This window comes from Notamacropus eugenii, chromosome 3 (genome assembly GCF_028372415.1).
Source record: "Notamacropus eugenii isolate mMacEug1 chromosome 3, mMacEug1.pri_v2, whole genome shotgun sequence".
NCBI classification, from domain to species: domain Eukaryota; kingdom Metazoa; phylum Chordata; class Mammalia; order Diprotodontia; family Macropodidae; genus Notamacropus; species Notamacropus eugenii.
Window position 1 is genome coordinate 27,896,254 of NC_092874.1, and position 13,961 is coordinate 27,910,214.

Here is a 13,961-nt window from a genome sequence, read left to right on the forward strand (position 1 = left end):
CAGAAACAGTGCTAGGACTAATCCTACCCAAAGTAAAAATTCTTTACTGTTTAATGGTCTGCAGAAGGGACAATATTAGCCACAACACCTCGAAGAGGCAGGCAGAGGCTGGCAGTAAGCCGGAAGACACCATGGCAAGGCAGAATGCTCACATGGAAAGTCAAGGTAGGCTCCTGGGAAAAGACTGGCCAAGGAGAAAATACCACAACCAAGCCCGGGATGACGGGGGTCGCTGGGCAGCCTCCAACAGCCCTTGGTATCCTCTGGTTCCATCTCCTCACTGCCAACATTGGCCAGAGTAAAAATTCTCCAATTAGAAAAGGCTACAAGCCAAGGCCAAAGTGGAGGGATTGTTGGTGCATGATTTTTCTGTTTGCAGATGATTGTGCACTCAAAGTAGCTATGAAGCTGAGATGCAACAAAGTATGGATCAATTCTCTGCTGTCTGTGCTAATTTTGGCCTAACAATTAACCCCAACAAAACACAGGTACTCCATCAACCACCACCACCCCATCCATACATAGAACCATTGGTTGTAATAAATGGATGTTTTGAATGCTGTGGATAAGTTCACTTACGTTGGTGGTGTACTTTCCAGGGATGTGCACATTGACAAAGAGGGTGACACATGCATTGCCAAAGCTAGTTCAGTGTCTAGGAAGCTCTGAAGAAAAGTATAGGAGAGAAGAAGTATTAGATTGATCACCAGATTGAAAGTCTATAGAGCCGTTGTGCTGACCTCATTTTTATATGCCTGTGAAACATGAACAGTCTACCAGTGCCATGCCAAACTGATTTGCTTCCATTTGAACTGTCTTAGGAAGATTCTGAAGATCACCTAGTAGGATAAGGTACTAGACACTGAGGCCCTTCTTGAACTAAACTGCCAAGCATTCAAATTACACTTCAGAGAGCACAAGTCCGATGGGCTGGCCACGTTGTTCCAATGCAGAACATATGCATGCCAAAAAGACTATTTTAGAGAGAACTCAAATACGGCAGGCCCTCAAGCCCAATATCCAGTTAGGCTGAAGCTGTAATCCCTCTCAAAGTAAACACTTACTAGCCACAGTTATGTAATTGGAAATACAAGTAACTTTCTTCATCCTTGGGCATTATATAAGGTGCCTGTGTGTGTATTTGTATGTGAGTGTGAATATCTATGTGTGTATAACAAAAGGATCATTTTAATGTTAGTTCTGAGTATGATGGGATCTCAGAAATGGGAAGGACCTTAGAGACCATCAAGTCTAACCACTGCCTCTACAAGAATCACTTACACAACTTACCTGGTCAAACCAGCCTTTGCATGAAGACCTAAAGTGAGGGGGGAAATGCAGCAGTCTCCTCTCTTTAGGATGCCCTCAATTAGAAAGATTTTCCCCCTTCTATCTCCTCAAAATCTGTTTCTGGATAAGTTTGTTCTTCACCTTGGTTATGCTCGATCATATACAGAATTTCTCACTTCACTTTTTCCCTCACTCCTTTTCACTGGACAACCTGTATTTTTTTCCTTACCACTGCCTCTCTCTGTGTCTCTCTATATGTGTCTCTTTCTTTCTCTTTTCCATCTCTATCTCTCTGTCGACCTGTCTCTGCATGTCTGTCTCTGTGCCACTTTGCAGCTTTTTCCATCCATCTTTTTCTATGCATCTTTCTGCTTTTGATTATTTATGTTTATGTCTCTCTGTCTCTGACTGCCAATATCTGTGCCTCTTTCTACCTCTGTTTCTCTATCTGTTCCTGTCTTTGTCTCTGTCCCTCTCCCTCAATCTCTTTGTCCATGTCTCTTTGCTTCTTTCTATCTCTGTCTCCCCCCCCCCCCATCTCTCAGTCTCCATCCATCTACCCCACCCTAAACTCTTTGCAAGAGGGTTACATTTGGCTAAGGAGAGTCACATAATTCACTTGCTATTTTTCTCTAGCAGAAAGCTCATCAATCTCTCTTTTCACCTACTATTTATGTTTAATAACAGTAAAACGAAAGTTTCTTTCACAACTCAGGTTCTACAGATTCAGAAAGCTTACTTAGTAAGCAAAGCCTTAGCCCATCATAAAAAAAATAAACACAAAGACCATAAATAACATTTGTTTATTTGCTCAGCTCCTTCGCAAGCTAATGGGTTCCCAGGTGGATGAAGCACTGGCTCATAGCCCTCTGCTCTCTTACTTTGCATCATTGCCTTTCTTGGGAATGTACTGGGATGAATACGTGGAACAGAGGAGTAAACATTATGGGGGATGGGGATGGCTGTCATTATCTCAAGTTGGTCAGTTTTCTCTCTGCCTGTTCTGAACTTGAATCTACCTAGATGTGCTACAGTAACCAGTTGAGAAGGGGTGGGAAATCCATTAATCAACCATTTTGTTTATAGGGCAAGAATAAGATTGCTTTTTCAGTACCTTCATGGAATCAACAAAGACTTATTTCAGCCACAGTAAAACCTAGCAGGAAGCCCTAGATGGTTTGAAGCAGCAGCAGCACTGCAGAATCTCAAACATATCAGACCAGGACAGGTGTTCAGTGGAACTGAGCAAGAGAGAACTGCAGAACTCCAGGTAACTGCAACAGCCACTCCTGAGACTATCAGCCCACAGATTAAATGTCTATAAGTCACCTACTTGAAATTCCGGGAGCCGAGATGGTAAAGTGATCTGTAAATGCTACTCCCTCCCCTGGTTAATCTTGAAAAACCCAGAGAATATTTCCCTAGGAAAAATCCGGGCACAGCGAGATCAGTCAAAGGGGTAAATAGTCCCTTAACTTGTGAGGCTAGGAAAATCACAAAATCACAAAGGAAAATCACAACCTGTTGGGATTGGAAGCTCAATTCCGTGTGGACAGTCTCGGGCGGGTAAAGGTGGGAGCTTCTAAATCTTAGAGCTCTCACGAGACCTTCCCAGGAAACGGCAGGGAATAGAGGTGAACCGAGCTATCTCAAGTAATTCTGCCTCTTCCCGTGAGAAACGTGATGGGAGAGAGATCTCCCCGCCCTCGAGATTGTCCCGGATTGGAGCACACCTAGTTACCTAACAGCATGGTATTTAGATGCAAACTGTGTGGCTGAAGGTTAAGTAGGATTGAGGAAGCCTGAAAGCGCTCTTAGCACGTGAGGAGCCAAGAGGACAGTAGGCTCCACTTTCTTCTTTCCTCTCTCCCCTCCCCCTCTCTCCCCGCTTGTACTTCTACTTCCAATCCCTTAAGATCTTAGCCTCCTTAGGAAATCTCCCCCTCTTCCTCCTAAGGAAGACCCCCCTGCACTTGTAACTAGACCCTGAAATAAAGCTCAGCCCTTGTTCGACTCTGGAACGTCCTTTCTCTCATATGAGCATCCGGTGTGGCCAGCCGAAGACCTCGGAGGTGAGGTAAGAAAGACTCGGGTAGCCCACACAGGCCTCTAGGCCTGGCAACAACCCACTTGTTGTGACTGAAGGGGACCAGTGCAGGGCTGGAGCTGTCCTAGACAGCCCCATCTCAGTGACTTGAGAAGAGATCTTGAACCCCAGCGAGGTAGAGCTTATAATCATAAACACCAGGACCCCAGGCCTACCTCAGCACAGCCAGGGGGATTGGAAAGACACTAGCGCAAATGGGGTTTGCCAACCACTGAGCTTACCTGTGCTCAGGAGAGAAGAACTCCTGTGGTCAGGCCACCCCTCCCCCATGATTAGCAGCTAGCTCCAGGGTAACTCCAGGGAAATTCAGAAAGACTTCACTGGGTTTCTGCTTTGACACACCAGCCAACTCAGCACCAGGTATGCTACAGCATTCTAGCTTTTAGCTGAAAGAACAACAGGCCACAATACACAAAGCCACATATTTTAAGCACAAGAACCATGAAACAGATCTTCCTGAGCCCCAGAAGCACAGATCCACTTTAAAAGCCAGGAAAAGGGAATTCCAGTTGTCAGAGCCAAGATGGCAGAGTGATCAGTAATTGCTATCTCCCTCCCCTTGTTGACTTTGACCAGCCCAGAGATATCTTCCCAGATAAAAACCCTGGGACAGTGAGAACAGCAGAAGGGGTAAACAGGCTGTCATCTCAGGACCTTAGAAAGATTGCTAAAGAGGGTTCCTCATTCTATGGCCAAAGGTGACCAGTGCACGATCAGAGATGTCCCAGACAGTCCCACGTCAACAACAGGAGAAGATCCTGAACTCCAGTGGGGTGAAGCCAGCAACTGCCAACACCAGGACCCCAGGCATGCCTCAGCATCCTAGTGGAATTGGGAAGACACTAGCACAGAAAGTCCAGCTTGCCTATGCTCAAGCTTGGCAGAGGATCCTCTGGCGTCAGACCACCTCTCCCCTACACTTAACCAGCTACCTCCAGAGTAACTTCTGGGAAACCCAAAAAGACTTAACCAGCTTGTGCTTTCAAAGCCCAGACACCTCAGCACCAGGTAAGCTGCAGCATTTAATTTCTACCTGAAAGAACCAGAGGCCACAACACATAAAGCCTGAAGTATTAGGCACAAGAACTGTGAGACAGAGCTCCCTGAACCACAGATGCAGAAATATACCTTAAAAGCCAGGAATATCATGAGTACAAGGGAAATCAGAAAAGAAAATACCATAGAATTTTTCTATGGGGACAAGGACCAAAATACAAATACCAAATATGTCAGCATTGAGATTGTACTTCCACCTGAAACTTCAGAAGGGAATATGAACCCATCTGAAGCACAAAGAGCCTTCTTGGAAGAGCTCTGAAAGGATTTTAAAATCCAAATTAGAGACATAGAAAAAAACTGGTCAATGATTTTAAAAACATGAAAAAAGAATTCACTGAAGAGAATAGCTCCTTAAAAAGGAAAATTGGACAAATGGAAAAGGAAGTACAAAACCTAACTGCTAAAAATAACTCCTTAAAAGGAACAATTGGACAGATGGAAAAGAAGATGCAAAAGTTCACTGAAGAAAACAATTTGATGAAAAAAAGGATTGGGCAAGTAGAAGCTAATGAATCTATGAGACATCAAGAATAAGTCAAACAAAATCTAAAGAATGAAAAGATAGAATGAAATGTAAAATATCTCATTGGAAAAACAACTGACCTGGAAGATAGATCCAGGAGAGACAATCTATGGATTATTGGTCTAACAGAAAGCCATGATGAAAAAAAGAGCCTGTAGAGAATCATCCAAGAAATCATCAAGGAAAATTACTCAGAAGTCCTAGATCCAGAGGGCAAAATAGTCATCAAAAGAATCCACTGTTCACATCCTGAAAGGGACCCCAAACTAAAAACACCAAGGAATATTGTTGCCAAATCCCAGAACTATCAATTGAAGGAGAAAATACTGCAGGCAACCAGAAAGAAACAATTCAGGTATCTAGGAGCTACAGTTAGGATTGCAAAGGACCTTGAAGCTTCTGCATCAAAAGATCAAAGGAATTGGAATACAATGATTTGTAAGGCAAAAGAGCTGAGACTACAACCAAGGATTAATTACCCATCAAAGCTGAACATAATATTTCAGGCAAAGAGATGAACCTTCAAAGAAATAAGGGATTTCCAGACCTTCCTGATGAAAACACCAGAACTCAATAGAAAATTTGATTCTAAACACAGGTCTCAAGAGAAGCATAAAAAGGTAAACAGGGGAAGAAAAACTTGTTGCACAATATGGGAAAACTGTTTATATCCCTACAAGGGAAGACAATATTTGTTAATCTTGAAAATTGTATATTTAATATGAAATAAAGGGTATATACATAGATAGGGGAAGTTGGTATAAATGAAATGATGTGATGATAACAAATGCAATTTAAGGATGGGAAGGGATTGTAATGGGAGATGTGAAAAGGAGGAGACAGAAAAAAATAAATTCCATCACAGGAAGAGGTACAAAAATATATTTCAGTAGAGGGAAAGAGGTGACGGAGATGAGCATTTTTTGAGAGGTACTCTCATCTGATTGGATCCAAGGAGAGTACAACAAACTCAGTTAAGTATAGAAATACAATTAGCTTTATGGGCAGTAGGAGGGGAAGGGGGAAAGAAAAGGCAGGGGATGCTAAAAGGGAGAGAATAAGTAGTAAGGGAAAAGGGGATTAAAAGGGAGGGAGGCTGAAAGAAAGGAGGGAAGACTGAGGGAGGTGGTGGTCAATAATTAAAATTCTATTGTGGAGGGGAAGGGAGAAGGGAGAACTAAAAGTATAAACAAGGGGAAAGGGGATGGAAGAAAAGATACAGATAATAATCATAACAGTGAATGTGAATGGGATGAACTCTCCCATAAAACAGAGATGGATAGCAGAATGGATTAAAAACCGTAATCCACCAATATGTTGTTGACAAGAAACACATTTGAAACAGGGACCTACACACAAGGTAAAGGTATAAAGTTGGAGAAGAACATCTTGTGCTTCAGCTGATGTTAAAAAAGCAGGGTAGCAATTAGCCTCCATCTGTTCCATTATAATTTTTAAAGAACTATTTTCTTCAGTGAGCTTTTGAACCTCCTTTTCCATTTGGTTAATTCTGCTTTTTAAAGCATTCTTCTCCTCACTGGCTTTTTGAACCTCTTTTGCCAATTGAGTTAGCCTATTTTTTTAAGGTGTTATTTTCTTCAGCATCTTTTTGGGTCTCCTTTAGCAAGGTATTGACGCACTTTTCATGCTTTTCTTGCATTTCTCTCATTTCTCTTCCAAGTTTTTCTTCCACCTCTCTTATTTGATTTTCAAAATTCTTTTTGGGCTCTTCCATGGCTTGAGACCACTGAATATTTATTTTGGATTTTTGGGATACAGTAGCCTTGACTTTTATATCTTTCCCTGATGGTAAGCATTGTTCTTTCTCATCCAAAAGGATGGGAGAAGATATCTGTTCACCAAGAAAGTAACCTTCTATAATCTTATTTTTCCCCTTTTTTGGGCATTTTCCTAACCAGTTACTTGACTTTTGGGTCCTTTGTCAAGAGTAGGGTATACTCTGGTAATCTGTAAAATCTCAGTTCCTCCAAAGTGGCACAATCAAGTGTGTATACTGGTCAGGGAGAAGGAAAGGATTTTTGTGCCCAGAATCTTAGCAGTTTCCTCTCCACAGCCACCCAGCCTCCAGCTCAGCCAACCCAGCACTGGGGGGCTGGAATTCAGTCAAGCAGTGGAGGCAGGGCCACCATTCAGTGCAAGACGAAGACCAGCTCCCTCAGGGCCTCTACACAGGGCCGAGGTAATAATTAGCTCCTCAGTGGCCCCAGGGGTTTTTACGATCCAACAATGGATGCAGGGTGCTGTAGGAGCTGAGGTGGGAACTGCTGCCTGATGTAGCCTCTTCAGCTGCAGCCTGAGGCCGGAGCTATGGGAAGGCCCTTCTCCCTTCCTGGCCAGCTGAAAAAACCCTCTCACTGACCTTTGGTGCCTGTGGGTTGAGGGATCTTCGAACCTGCTGCTCCTGGGACTGGGGATTCTGAGACTGGAGATTTCATCCCCCAAGGGCTGTTCATGAGCCGTGTGAGGCCAAGGCTGGGCTGGGCTCCACTCCATCTCTGGTGCAACAGACATTTCCCATGGGTCTTTCAGGTCACCCTGGGCTAGAAATCTTCTTCACTCTGTTGTTCTCTACTTCTGCTTCTCCAAAATTTGTTGAGAGTCCTTCTCTACAGATATTTTATGGGCTGTGTGGGGAGAACCTGCCTTTGTGTGTCTTTCTACTCCACCATCTTGGCTCCGCCTCTGAAGCTATAATTCTATATCCTATTCATGAGAAGAGATCAAGTCTTGCACTTCCAGGTGTGGCATGAAACAATTTCTTTGTTGTTTTGGAGGGTAAGGGGGCCAGAGCAAGCCCCAAAGGTATTTTCCTGAAATGGGTACTCCATATTTGTCTGTTTTGGATCTGCACTGAGAAGCCCAATGATTGTCTTTTTTTTTTTTTTACATTTAGGACACGGTGTGGTAGGGGTATTGGCTTTCTTCTTTTGAGGGGTTATTAAGTGGGGCACGGGAATCCCTTTTAATATGTCCTAGCTTTTCACATTTATAACTTCTGTGAGTGGGCTTGTTATTATCACCTGTCCTTTTATTAAAAGCTGTGGCTAATTTCTCTACATGAAAAGCTGCGATGTCTACATTTTGACATCTTTGGATCATTTCTGTGATGGTTATGTTTGGTCTACCCACAGCTAATCCTCTTTTATAGTCCTCATAACAATTTTTTATAGCCAGCTTTTGTAATAAAATTGCACATGCTTCTTGATCAGCTACAGATCTCTGTAATGCCTGTGTGAGTCTGTATAGGAAATTGGAAAAAGTTTCTTAGGCTCCCTGAAGTATTTTTGTGAATGAAGTTCCTCTATCCTATTTCTTTAAGACCTTTAAATAATACTCTGTCTTTATCTTTTGAATGTGTGAGTCCCATGTTACTTTTGTTTCGCCAAACTTTCTTTTGTTAAAAATGCCCTCTGTAAAACTATTTTCTGAGTCTAACTCTAAAGAAACCCTCCTTGATGAGGAGGTTAGTAAAATTATTTTCTGATTCTACTTTCATTTTGTGTGCCCTTTCCTAGTAAGCCTGGTGACTGACTCAAAGAAGCCCTCCTTGATGAGAAGGCACAATTTTTGCCCTTACCTTTGCGTTGTCTGGAGCTCCAGTTTTCAAGGGCTATCCCTCAGGTATCTGCCACTGGTGGCAATCAGGCATTGGTCACAGTAGTCCCTGTTTGTGTGCCACTTGCCATGGACCTGCCACAGGGGCTGCCAATTGTGAATGCTGAGAGATCATGAAAGAAGAATAGACACAGGCCAGAAGAAGACTGTAAAGAACAGCTCTCATTTATTAATCTGAGGGTCAAGGTTTATATAGTTCTTTTCAGGGTTATTCCCATGAGAACACTTTTAGTTTACTTCTTGTACTTCCTAATCTAGTTCCTTTGGCAAGACAACTTGGGGTGCACATGCAAGGTCAGGATGTGCTCGTCCTTGCACATCAAGAGTGAGATGGTGAGCCAGTTTACCTGATAATGTCAGCCCTCATGTTAGTACAAGTCTCAAGTAAAACCTGGACAGTATCTCACATTCTGGACTCCATCAGTACTGGCCCTCTACAGCTAGCTTCCACAGAATTTCTGGAGCAGCCAATAGAGAAGTAGAAAGAACTTTGGCTTCAGACACTGGAGAGATGTGACTTCAGATCTTGCCTTTACCCTTAATTGCTGTGACTGTGGGCAGGTGACTTAATTACAGTTGACTAGAGATTTTGAGATAGAGGAGACTAGGGGGCCCAGGGAAGCCAAATGTCATGGGAAAAATTGAGGTTATCCCTCCTGAGTCTGGGTATTTCTGCTTTGGACAAGAAAGGAAAACCTTCAGAACCCAGAACAGTAACAGCTCTGAAGAGTGATTGGCCTAAATGCAGTATGTTCAACTTTACTTCTGGCTGGAATTTGACCCTTGCAAATCTACCTTCTGGGAAATTCAAATCTAGCTTAGACTAAATGTACCTTTCCTCCCCATCCATATTCACTGCCCTGCTCCCCACACTAACCTGTATTCAGGAGCACCACTCAGAACAGATCAGGGCTGGCCACCTCTTCATTTACCCTGGCACTCTCAGACTCAACCTATTCATCTGTGTATCCACAGAAATTGACTGAAACATGCTTTGCCCACAACTCATGGTCTTTGCATAGTTATTAAAATTTTCTTCCAACTCCATGTCATTTACATAAATCTGGAATCCTTCCTTCTCCCACAGAAACCACTCTCAATCAGTCAATGGACATAGCTTTCAAGCCTCCTTCCTTTCTCACTTCTAGATCAAACTCTCTCCTGTTAACCACTCCTGAGGCCTCTACATAGATTAGAGATGTTTCAAATGCAAGTCTCCCTTTTAGGTCCAACCCAGATGCTGAAAGCAACCCTTACAGGAGCCCTTGACACCATAATAGCTCCAGATTATCCATGAAGACATTGGTCAATAGTTGACCAAATAGAGAAATATCCTAGAGGTAAAAGTCCTGTTGCCTTCACTAGAGTCATTATTACTCAATTCTATTTAATTTGGCTAACATTTTTTTAGCCAGCTTACTCTGGGTCAGGAACTGTAGAAAGTACTAGAATATCAACAGTGAGTTAGTGTCATAATTTTTTCAAAGGCAGGGAAGAAAAAAAGTGAAAAAAGTTACATAAGATTATTATATAGTTTAAAGAAATAGCAAGTTGTACATAATAAGTTTGTAGTTTCATGTACAATAATCCTTTTTTTCTCCTGTTCTACCATCTTATGGAAATGTGTGTCATACTCCCTAAGTTCAGCATAAAAGAATGCAAAGAAAAAGAAATTATGCATTGCCTCCAGGAGTGACAATTTGGAAAAGAATTGGAGGTGGGGGTGAGGAGGGAAGAGAATGAGAAGTTCCCTACTAAGCCCACCAATGATTTATCTGGGGATTTATGATTATAAAATTAAACTAATTCAATTGCTATTTATGCTAAATTATTTCTAAAAATAAATTTTACGACTAATTTGGAAATATGTTTCAGATGATTGCACATATGTAACCAATATGAGATTGTTCACTGTCTCAGGGAAGAAGGAGGCTGGGGAGGAAAAGAAAGAATTTGGAACTGAAACCTTAAAAAAAGAATGTTAAAATTATTTTTTCATTTAACAGGGAAAAAGAAAATATTAGAAAAGTGCATTCAAATTCTTGATATAAAAAACAAAGGTCACTTTCATGCTAGACCCTATTCATGGAATGGTACTATCACAGCTGAAAAGACTGCCCAGCTCTTTACTAATGCTAGCAGGCTGGCGTCTAGTCATGCATGTGACCATAGAAGTTGACTGAAGCTCACACACAAATCATAGGCCTCTACGTAATCCTTTCTTCTCTCTTCCACAACCATATCACTTACACACAACTTGAATCCCTCCTTCTCCCCCAAAAGCCCCTGCCAATAAGTCAATCGACAAAGCTTTCAGACCTCCTTGTTTCCCCACTTCTACACCAACCTCTCTCCCTTGACAACAATTCCTGAAACTTTTAAACAGGTTAGGGATGTTGAAAGTGTAAGCTCTTTCTTAGTTCCCTCGCATCCACACCAGGTAACAGTAGCACTTGAAGAAGCCCCTGACTCATGTTCTAGTGGATAGCTCCAGAGAAGCTAAAGAGATTTGGTCAATACTTGACCAATTGGAAAAATAAAAAGAATAGGAAAAAGACATTTACCTTTCCAACCCTCTTTCCTTTATTAGAATCATTATAACTCAAATCAATTTGACTTATCTAAAGGTTTTTAGCCACTTGTAATTTTTACAGTTAACATACTGATACATAGACAACCAAAGCAGATCCTGCCTCAGGGAGCTCCAGATTTGAGAAAGAGGGGCAGGGGTGGGGGAGGGAATGCCATGTTCCCAAAAAAGTTTTAAATCCCACTAAGGCTTTTCCTGTCACTTGTAAGTATAAAAAAAATTCAATTAACTTATTTTGTATACTAAGCTGTTTTTCTTTTTACAAAAAAAAAAAAACCCACCTTATATTGTTTAAGACACAAGCCAGTTTTTCTAGTATTTGACTTAGCTTTTTTTTTTTTTTTTTTTTTTTGTACATGGCCATTCCTCAAATTGCTTGGGGAAGGTTATATAGCAAGAGGAGAGATGACAGATTCTGGAGGTATGAGTCAGTTAACAGGGAGACAGATGTGGAGGTCACTGCAATACAAAAGGGGTCATGAGAACCCCAATGTGGGTGGCCACTTTCCTCCTGCAGCAGAGAATGCACAGCCACTTCTTGGATATGTTATCCTGGGGTTAGGTTAGATGTGTGAGTAGAAGTAAATGGCTAGAGAGGTCCCCTCCTAAACTCAAATTCAGTGCCCCTTAGTAAGTGGATGGAAAGGGAAAGATGGAAAGAATTCTTGAGAAGACTTGGGAACTTATTAGGTAAAGAAAGAGAAGGACAGAAGCTGCTTAGGGAAGATTCTAGCTACAGAGCATCTTCTACAAATGAAATGTTCAAATCCATTGAGATAAACCTTTTTGTTTTCATAAAGTTGCTCTTTACACAAAAGAGCACTCAACTGGAAGAATCCTCTCTCTCCAAAGGACTCCACCAGAGGTGTGAAATCTGGGGCCCCCAGGGCTGCTGTAATCAGCAAGGCTTAACAGGTGGAACTACAGGATTCCAGGCTGGAGGAGTTCACACCTCCCCTGGGAGGCCCTAAAGGGACTGGTCTCACTGATATAAAAGGGGAGGATCCTTCCCCTCAGAAGCACTGCCTTCGGTGCAGCTCAAGTCTCTTCATCTCAGTTGCTGCAGAAAAGAGGTAACTGGAGCTGCTATGGAAAAGCTGCAGGAATTGCAGGGCGAAATCACCTGTGGCATCTGCAGGGACTACCTGTCTGAGCCAGTCACCATCAGCTGTGGGCATAGTTTTTGCAGAGTATGTCTCTCGAGGAGCTGGAGAGTTGAGCCTACAGCTTTCTCTTGCCCTGAATGCAGGCAAGTGCCCCAGGTCAGAGAATTCCCAGCAGTCAATGAGTGCTTAGCACAGCTGACTGAACTGGGCAGAGAGCTCTGCTCCCTGCTTTTGCAGAGTGCTGAAGGACAGCACCAGTGTGGCAGGCACAAGAAAGCTCTCAAGCTCTTTTGTGAAGATGACCAGACACCAATCTGTGTGAGATGCTCCCAAAGCCCAGATCACGGAGCTCACAAACTCTCTCCTGTAGAAGAGGCTGCTCACAATTGCAGGAAGAAACTCCAACACCTTCAGAACCACGTGGTGGGGAAGCATTTGGAGAAAGCTGAGAAACTTCTTGCTCAGGAAGAGAGACAAGCTGTTGACTGGGATTGGGTGATCACAGGAGAATATAACAGGCTGCACCACTTCCTGTTCGAGGAAGAATCCCGATGTCTGGAAAGGATGCAACAAGAAGAAAGGGCAAGACAGGATAGAATATCCCAGCATATGCAAACCCTCCAAGATCTCATGCAAGAGCTGCAGGAAGCAGGCCACCAACCCAATGTGGAGCTGCTGCAGGAAGTCAAGCAGTTGCTGGGAAGGAGTGGGTCAGTCCTATCCCAAAGGGTCAAGGCTGTCATCCCAGAACTGAGACAATGCCCCATTCCTGGCGTGATCCAGATGCTCAGCCAATTCAGAGTGGACATCACAATGGTTCCCACATCAGCCAGTCCCTTTCTGACTGTTTCTGAGGATAAGAAGAGTGTGAAGGCTAGAGAAGGCTGGCAGCTGGAGACCAAACACCCTGAGGACGTTGTTTGCCATTATGTCTTTGCTGAGCAAGCCTTCAGCTCAGGCAGGCAGTACTGGGAGGTGGATGTGACTCAACTACCTCAGTGGATTCTGGGGATCCACACCCCCTATTTAAGGAGGAAAAGGGGCAGGAATATGGATTCCTGTGCTTCTACATTCCTGCTTTGCTGTGTCAAGAAGGAAGAAGATTACTATTTACAAACCCATCCTGGATCCTTGGACCATAGAGTGAAAGGCCCTGTGCTCAGGGTTGGGGTGTACCTGGAACATAACCCTGGCACTCTTGTATTTTACAATGTCCTCCAGAGCTCCCTCATTTACGGGTTCTACCCCATTCCCTTCACAGCTCCAGTCACACCCATCTTTTGCCCTGGCCCTCCACTTCCAGACATAAAGTCTGGTCCCATGACTCTCTGTCCAGTGGATTCTCATCTCTGTGCTTGCTGCTATTCCCGTCTCTGAGCATTTCTGCAGGGGGAATTCTCAGTCCACCACCAGGCTCCCTGGCGGTCAGCCTTCCATTTCCAGCCAACCCTGCAAAATCGTCATCATTACCCCCTTCATAATGAAGCAGAAGCCCCCTGCTCACCAACTAGACAACCCGAGTTTAATTTGAACTTTTTGAACTGATTTGAACTTTTTCCAGTCCTAACCCCTTGGAATTTCTGTAAACCTATCTTGGAACTGTATTTGATTTAAATTGAAATAAATTTGATCTTTTACTGTGGTTCTCCA

The 13,961-nt window shown here is 43.1% G+C and overlaps 1 protein-coding gene across 1 annotated transcript; it reads left to right on the top strand.

Annotated features, from left to right (window-relative positions):
• Positions 1 to 219: 219 nt before the first annotated feature.
• On the top strand, positions 220 to 13,688 carry LOC140531794 (tripartite motif-containing protein 64-like). Its single transcript, XM_072650511.1, has 2 exons — positions 220 to 298; positions 12,223 to 13,688. Exons 1-2 carry the CDS (start codon positions 220 to 222, stop codon positions 13,686 to 13,688), a joined length of 1,545 nt encoding a protein of 514 aa, XP_072506612.1.
• The last annotated feature ends 273 nt before the right edge of the window (positions 13,689 to 13,961 follow it).

What these genes read in the sequence shown, in the direction of transcription:
- LOC140531794 (XM_072650511.1), top strand. Translation starts at nt 220, where the DNA reads ATGACGGGGGTCGCTGGGCAGCCTCCAACAGCCCTTGGTATCCTCTGG. An exon ending in CACTGCCAACATTGGCCAGA is followed by an intron (nt 299 to 12,222) that starts GTAAAAATTCTC and finishes CCTTCCCCTCAG; the next exon opens with AAGCACTGCCTTCGGTGCAG.